The 8,581-nt window shown below is 37.0% G+C and overlaps 1 protein-coding gene and 1 non-coding gene across 2 annotated transcripts; one reads left to right on the plus strand and one right to left on the minus strand.

Moving 5' to 3' along the window:
• Nucleotides 1-6,409: 6,409 nt before the first annotated feature.
• On the minus strand, nucleotides 6,410-7,873 carry LOC133305159 (uncharacterized). Its single transcript, XM_061505287.1, has one exon. The coding sequence runs from the start codon at nucleotides 7,871-7,873 to the stop codon at nucleotides 6,410-6,412; it is 1,464 nt and encodes a 487-aa protein (XP_061361271.1).
• LOC133305174 (small nucleolar RNA R71) lies at nucleotides 7,374-7,480 on the plus strand. The gene has a single exon (XR_009750734.1). It is a non-coding gene; the product is annotated as a small nucleolar RNA R71 (small nucleolar RNA).
• Nucleotides 7,874-8,581: the final 708 nt, after the last annotated feature.

Below are 8,581 nucleotides of genomic sequence, written 5' to 3' on the forward strand. Positions count from 1 at the left end.
GAACAAACATCTGTAGGGTGAAAAATTGGATTCATAGCAAACAGAAGCAAAAATAAATCTATAAAAAATACTAAATGAACTCAGAATGCTATGGGACCAACTCTCCTAAACTCTAATTGACCTTACGGACTCAAAAATCAAATAAATTTTTTTCGAAAAATAAAATAAAATAGTAAACAAAGGAATTTGGCAAAACCAGGGCCTGATTCGTGAGGAAAAGCCTCACGACTTTTGACAGGGATGATCGTCTCCTTCAGCTCACCAATTTTCAGAGCGATCAGAGCAAGTTGAACAAGTTCAGAAATACCCGATACGTCCTGGAACCAATCGCTCAAACTGAAGTTTTACCGATTTCCCCATTTTTTTTTTTTTTTTTTTTTTTTTTTTTTTTTTTTTTTTTTTTTGATTGATTATTTTTCATTTTTTTTTTCAAAAACGAAAATTAAAGAAAAAGAATATGAAGATGAAAAAGAAGATGATCAAGAATCAGAAAATGATTTAGACCGATGCAATTTCCCCGGCAATGGCGCCAAATTTGACACGAGTTGTCGAACTCGCGCAAATTAAAAGTTAATTCTTTAGGGTTCAGAAATTTTGCAGTAAAGTGAAAACCCTAAGTCGTCTCTCAAGGAAATTGTTTTGGTTAAAATCGCTTATGAGAACAAAAAATTAAAAGGGGGATTTTGGATTTTGATTCAATAATTAAAAAGGCAGAATATAAATTTGGAATAAAAATTCGTAATTAAAAATAACCAACCTAAGGTTTGGGTTCCATGGACGTTTTTCCTCGGATAAGAAGATATCAGAATCGTGATTGATTTGTCAATCGGATCAGAATCCTTATTTCCAATTGACAACCCTCTCTAAGCGATCGCTTAGCATTTGATCAAAGACGATGCTTCTACTCATACAATCGCAGAGTATCAGCCCGCTTGATTTAAGGTCATAGGGTCAATCAACCTAATCATCAAATCTGATGATTAATCCCTTTCCATAATCGCAATCGCGAACCTCAGATTGAATATCCACGATCGCACGATATCAATCTGAGTTGGGAAGGGAAACAAAACTGATTTGAAATAAACGCAGATCCTCAAGACCAATCCATGGAATCCATTACCCTTAGGTTGATTAAAAGGTTCTTAGCCTCGCATGGCTAAGGTAAACATAATTGAAATAAAAAGAAGAAGAAGAAGAAAAAAGATGAAGAACGCAATTGAATAAAAACTCAGAGAGAACTTCTCTGTTGTAAAAACTGACTACCAAGGGTTTCCTAGAGTCCCCTTTAAATAGCCGTCACGCAGGACGACTAGGGTTTCATCGCTTCAGCCCAAACATAAAATAAAAGCTGAATAAAATAAAATAAAATAATAAAACATGGCCTTGGGCCCTAAACACATTGGGTCCTAATGAAAATTACAAGTTCAAATGTCAAAATAACATTCCAGCAAAACACGTCATCTTGAGATCAAGTTTCGACCATCTTCCCGTACTAATTGGGCTTCAGTAGCTGAAATAGAAATTGTAGCCCTATCTGTTAGCTGCAAAAAGCAACAAGAACGGAGTCAATCGGACATCTGTAGTGTGAGATATGGTTAAAATACAGAAGTAGTGTAAATTTGGAAAATTATGACGAAAATCAATTAAACCGAACTAAAATCTAGAATAGTGAATTGACCCAAAAGACCTTTATTTAATTCAAATAAATCATAAAAATACCAACCAAGAGTAATAAATAAGTGTAACAAAATATGAGTTATCAGAGCTCAAGGCCCCTCCTACACGCTTGAGCTCTTTCATGAGCGCTTAAGCTCCCTTGTGAGCGCTTAAGCTCCCTTATGAGCGCTTAAGCGCCCTCCACCTGTGCAAAACACTACTTCCTTTGTTTTCATGTATTTCTCTTGGGAACTTTCTCCCCAATGCCATTACACCTAACAAACTTTACATATATCATTGTACACACCAAAATGGTAATAACATAATACCTCATTACATCGATGTTCTAATGAATCATGTACAACAATGTTCTTCAAAATAAATACATGCCAAAGAACTTATAACAACATCTCATTGTTGCGAAAAATCGGCAAGTGTACCGATCGTTCCAAGTAATAAAATGATGAGTAGAGTATCGTCTCCACGAAGATTGAGGCACCGAAATTATTATAACTATTCCTCTCTTGTTGGATTAATAAAAATGGTTTAAAGGTAATTATGATTTGTGAAATAATGAGAACAATTCAAGAAAGCGTAAATAATTCAAAGGTTCTTAAAGAATTCAAGAACAAAAGATTGAAAGTTGAGAAAATGTTTGAGAAAATATTGCGGTAAAGAGAAACAAACACCTTTACGATCCCCACCTTGCAACTTGGATTACATTTACGTTTACTTATTCAATTGATCAAATGATTCATCATCTTTTATATGATTAGCTAATCCCTAATCCCTTAGTGACTTTAACTTTATTAACTCTATTAGAATCCTAATCCCTTAGAAATCCCTTTTCAAGTTAACCCTTAAAATCAATGAATCTTTGACGTTTGCGGTTTATGTAGCCTATCCCTAGTGCATACATGAACAGTTATCTTACCCTTTGTCAGGAATTAGAATTCAAATATCCTTATTGAAAACCCTAACCCTCGCAATCCTGATAGATTGATCAGTTCCAAAAGAATTGTAGAATGAAGAACAAGGCAAGACAAATTCAATTTAAATAGATAAACATAAACTTCAACCAAACTACAAGGGGTTCACATCAAGGGTTGTGACCCTTACCATAATAATAAAAGACTAGCCAAAAATATTCATGTCTGCCAATTCAATAAATAGAAAAGAGTTCATAAAAGAATAAAACCAGAGAAGGAGAAGAAGACTTCTTGAATCTTTCAATCGCCAAGAGTTGCTCTCCGATCTCTGCCTTCAACTCGAATCCTTGTTTTTCTCTCTGTCGTACTGTTGATCGATCCCTAATTCTATCTATTTAGCATCCTTTTATATTCCTTCTTGCGTGTCTTCCAAATTTTCCCTTCAAAGCACGCGGACAGGTTTCCCGCAAACTGGCGCAGACTCGCACCATTATGGCGCAGGATCGCGCCACCTTCAAAACACGAGGTCAGTTTCTCGTAAACTGGCGCGGACTCGCGCCACTATGGCGCCGGATCGCGCCAAATCTCTGGAATTTGGCCTAGAGAAACTGGCGCAAACTCGCGCCACTATGGCACAGGATCGCGCCAAATCTCTGGAAAATGGCAGAAGCACTATTGGATCAAATGGCGCGATTTGCACCATACTCAACAAGTTCAACTTCTCTCCTTCACTTCATTTTTGGTGTTTCCTGCTATTAAAATACATAAATTGAGTGAGAGAATGATTGAGAAAGAATAGTCAGTATTTATAACATTTATGACTATTTTTCAACCATTATTGATTAATTCCTTGCTTCTTTTAGCTTAGAAAGCATCATATGTTGGACGCATATCAAACAATTCTCAGATTTAGATGTTGCTGTCCTCAGCAATAAACAGGATTAAAACATGGGAAGCAAGGTTCAATTAATCAGGCATAACATTGCACAGACAATCACAAAGATTACTATACTAAGCATGAATGATTTCCAAGTCAAAACTTAAAACGATGCTTTTCAATTTCATTCAAATATCAGAGTCTAATTTGATTACCCCTCACAAAGACATATTATTCACTCATCACTCAGTGTTTGGGGTATTCATCATCACTCATTCCATCACAGCCGTTGCACTACCATAAGCTTGATCTTATTCTCAAGTTCCTGAAGATGAGGAACATCAAAACATGCATGATTGATCAAAAGGGCTTCTCAAGGTTATAACTTGGCTTGGCTTAAGGTTAGGATCATTTGGAAAGTAGCTGAAATATCATTGAGATTGAAACACCCATTTTCATTAAGACCCGTGCATATCTCAATTCAGGTTTCAGTTCCACTATTTACTTGAATTCATGATTCATCCTTTTTTCACCTTTTTCTTCATCATTGCTTTTCTATTTTTCTATTTTTCTTTCCTCTTTGAATTCATTTGAGGATTATTCTTTTCTTTTTCTTTTTTTAATTGCTTAACTTCTAGTGGAGCTCACCTCGATTACTTTTTTTTTAACTTTTGATTATTGACATTTCAATCTCAATCAAGGTAAGTTTTGATAGAAGTGGTTTAAACAGTTTCATCTGATAATTGAACAAAAATGGTCTTAAGCTCAACAAGGCTAGCAATGGATGATATTTTAGGTGGCTATTTGGCCATAGGCTAATAGAATAAAATGCCTTTATCACTTCAATCAACACATGCATTGGAGAGAATTAGATCAAGTTCTAGAGTACCACTACAGTGTGGACTCTAAAAAAAAAGTTACTGTATAGGCTCAAACCTCACCAGCTGTGGTATCAAACTAGACTATTCCTAATTTTATTCCAAGCATCATTATCCATTATTAACATAGAAATCAACAAACGAGCAATCATAGTCTCTATTCATGCTCTATGCAATGTCATGACAGTGATCAATATCATGCAAGTTTCCTTATTTTCAACCGAGGAATTGACTGAGTAGCACATCTAAATCTGAAATGTGCTTTCACATAATAATTTTATTATTAATTCTAATAGAAAATAAAACTAAAAAAAGAATTTTGACTACTAAAAAAAATAAACTGGAAAGGTTAAAATAACTCCCCTGAAGTAGACAAGAATCCTCTGATTTTCTGTTGTTCCTCTGTGTGTGATACCTCAAATAACGCGTATGCAGCCAATTCCCAGATTTAAAAATTTGTTATCCTCAGCAATAACTAAATTGGTTGGAGAAAATAACTGTTGCGCAAGTAAAAACAACACACACATGTAAAATATCAAGCAGAAAATAACATGACCAATGTACTGGAAAATTACAACCCAAAGCACTAAAGATGTCTCAATGACTCAAAAATGGACTCAAAAATTAACTATTTTCTAAATTTTAAAAGACTCAACATAATTAAATAAATAGGAAAATGACTCAAAAATTATTGGGTTGCCTCCCAAACAACGCTTGTTTAACGTCACGAGCCTAACGCACTCCCTGTGATTATGGTGGTTGGAAGCACGCTACCATTGACGACCCAATCTTCTTGGTCCAGTATTGTGTCTTTCCATAATAATCATATGCACGTGGATGAGGATGAGGGTTCTCAGGAACTTTAAATTTAGTCTTCACATGCTTTTCCTTATTCCTGGATTTTTCCATCTTAACCCTTGGCTTGCTTTCTTCATGCCGCTGATGGACTTCCTTCTTTATGGGATTTAATCTTCTCTGAGGTTGTCTCACAGGTTTAACATTGTCTTCCATTAGAATTTTGTGAGTACAGAAAGAATGGTTGATGCCCTTCAAATAAGAAATAGACCACCCAATAGCTGTCTTGTGCTCCTTGAGCACTTTCAACAACTTCTCTTCTCCATCCATAGACAACTCTTTATTGATGATAACAGGGTATTTCTCTTCATCTCCCAAAAAGGCATATTTCAGAGTTTCAGGCAACTCTTTCAATTCTATTTTTGGTGCCACTGTAACTAGATCATTTTCTTTCTTTTCTAGCACCTCAAAAACAACTTCTAGCTCTTCTTGTGGAGTAGCTTCATCTTGAGCCTTCAACTCTTCTTCAAGCTCTTGATAATCACTTTTCTCTTCCATAACCACCTCTTCAAACACATCAAGTCTGAAACAATCACTATGATCAGATGAATTCTTCTTAGCATCGAAAATATTAATAGTGATTTTCTCATCATTCATCCTCAACTCGAGCTTTCCTTGTTCTACATCAATCATAGCTCGAGTTGTGGCCAAGAACGGTCTACCCAACAAAAGGGGTATTTCACTCTCCTCCTCCATATCCAACACAATGAAATCAGCAGGGAAAATGAACTTGTCAACCTTGACAAGGACATCTTCTATTATTCCATTAGGTCTCCTCAAAGAACGGTCAGCAAGCTGTAGAGAGACCATGGTTGGCTTCAACTCAGAAATTCCCAATGACTTGCATATTGACAATGGCATCAAATTGATGCTTGCTCCAAGATCACAGAGTGCCCGACCTACATTAGTGTTGCCTACTGCGATTGGGATGTTGAAACTCCCAGGATCTCGAAGCTTTGGTGGAAACTTCTTCTGTATAATGGCACTACACTCCTCAGTAAGTGCTACTATCTCACAATCCTGCAACTTATGCTTTCTAGACAACAAATCTTTCATGAATTTAGCATAGTTAGGCATATTAGCTAAAGCCTCAGCAAAAGGAATATTAATATGTAACTTTTTAAACATATCTAAAAACCTAGCATATTGTTGCTTCTGTGCCTATTGCTTGAGCTTCATGGGATAAGGAGGTTTCTCAAATCGAGAATAATCCATCAGCTTCTTTGGAGCTTCAACATGTTTCTCCTTTGCCTCTTTTTTTTCTTGCTCGACAGGCTCTTCTTTATAACTTGCAGTGTTTTCTTCTCTTTTTCTGGTTCAATTACTGATTCATCAAACTTCTTTTTCTGAGCCACCTTTTGCTTGTCTTGAGGAGTAATCACAATTCCACTCTTAGTTACAATGGATTTGCAGTCTGCCTTAGGATTCACGATAGTATCACCAGGAAACTGCCCTTGAGCTCTTTCAGCTAACTGTCTAGATAACTGACCTATCTGAGTCTCCAAATTCTGGATGGAAGCATCTTGGTTCTTGTGATAGGCTCTTGTCTCATTCATGAAGGCATTAGTAGTCTGTATGTGATCATTTGTAGTCTTGGAAAGCTGCAGCATTGCTTTCTCCAATTCTGATGGCTCTTTATATGGAAGAGGATGAGGTTGCAGGTAATTGTTGGATTTATAATCCAAGCCTCCAACTTGATTTCTCCTTTGAAAGTTGCTTCCTTGGGCACCGTTCTGATTCCTTTGAAAGCTTTGGATATTTTGTGGTGGCCTTGGATCATACCAAACTCCGTTAACCTGGAACGGATCAGATCCCATGAGTGTTGGGCACTCATTAGTCTCATGATCCCCTTTCCAGGACTCGCAGTTAACTGAGTTAACTTGAGCCGTAGATATTTGCATCTTGTCTAGCTTGGCATTCATACTGGCTAGCTGTTGTGCAATCACTTTTTGCTCAGCTAGAGATGCATCATTGTTCCCCAGTTGTAGAAGTTCTTTCTTCGGTTGAACTGGTTGAACTTCCATTGAAGCATTCTCGTTCCTTGCCATGTAATCAATCAGCTCCAGAGTTTCAGCTGCTGTCTTCTTTCCTATGGTTCCACCGGCTGCACCGTTGACAACCATTCTGGAATCTGGTGTCATCCCATTGTAGAAGACTTTAACCTTCTTGGCATCTGGCAAGTCGTATTGGGGGCGCTTTCTGATCAACTCCTGGAATCTAGTCCAGGCTGCACACAAGGTCTCTCCCGGATGTTGAATAAAGTTGGTGATTTCATTCACCAACTTATTGTACTTTTCCCTAGAAAAGTGCTCAGCAAAGAACTTGGCTGCTATCTCGTCCCATGTTCGGATATTGTTAGGAGCTTGTCGATCTAACCATCTGAGGGTTTTCCCGGTCAAAGCAAAAGGAAACAACCGGAGTCTGATTGCATCATCAGACAGTCCATGATGCTTAGTTGTGTCACAGATTCTCAGAAATCTGTCCATAAAGTCATGAGGATCTTCGTAGTCTTCTCCACCAAAAGGAGTTCTCTCCACTAAAGTAATCAGTGACGAATGGATGTTATAGTTATTGGCATCTATCTGTGGCTTGACAATTCTAGAGTTCGGTCTAGTGAACATAGGAGCAAGAATTGACTCCATCAACTTTTCTGCGGGAGGTGGATTAGGGGCTGCCATCACTGGTTCTGTGTTGGGCTTAGAACTCGAAGACTCTTCTTGCTTTCCTTGCTTGGCTAGCTGTCGGTTCTTCTTTGCAGTTTTCTCTATTTCTGGATAAACTGTAAAGTGTCTCGATTTACTTTACCTCGCATAAACTAAAGTAAAAAAAATTAGTAACAAAACAAAATCTAATCAAGAAAATCAAAAGTTATAAATAAAATTGGCGCTGTACACCGGTATTGTTAACATTAATCATGATATTAAGCGCAGTTACAATAACAACAATTTAATTATAAAAAAGCGAGCAAACTTTTTTCGTTTATTACGCGAGCATTTAAAACAATAAAAAGCGTAATAAATCAAAGTTGTGACCGTAACTGTAAAATCTTTGCAGAATAATTATTTAAACTAACTAGATATCATATATTACATCTCTCAAGTCACTGAGGGGTTCCCATAAACCCACTTAGCTAAAATCTCACTGTTAGGTTTTCTACCTATCCGAACATGGTTCGGTCTTTGAATTTCTGCGGACAAACTGCATTCTACAAGCCTCTCATTTTTTGATATGTTATTATACACTTAAATACCTTTCTAATAATCTATCACACGAGTCATAAAGTTCTCGTTTTCTCCGGATATCGTCGTTTGAAGTTGGACAAGCAAATCTGCCAGCCAACCTCAAAACGGCTCCAAACAGCCTTCACTCAATCAATTATTCTAGAA

The sequence above is a fragment of the Gastrolobium bilobum genome, unplaced genomic scaffold (assembly GCF_033153095.1).
Source record: "Gastrolobium bilobum isolate Gb01-03AN ecotype WA unplaced genomic scaffold, APGP_CSIRO_Gbil_v1 utg27305, whole genome shotgun sequence".
In the NCBI taxonomy this organism is placed as follows: Eukaryota; Viridiplantae; Streptophyta; class Magnoliopsida; order Fabales; family Fabaceae; genus Gastrolobium; species Gastrolobium bilobum.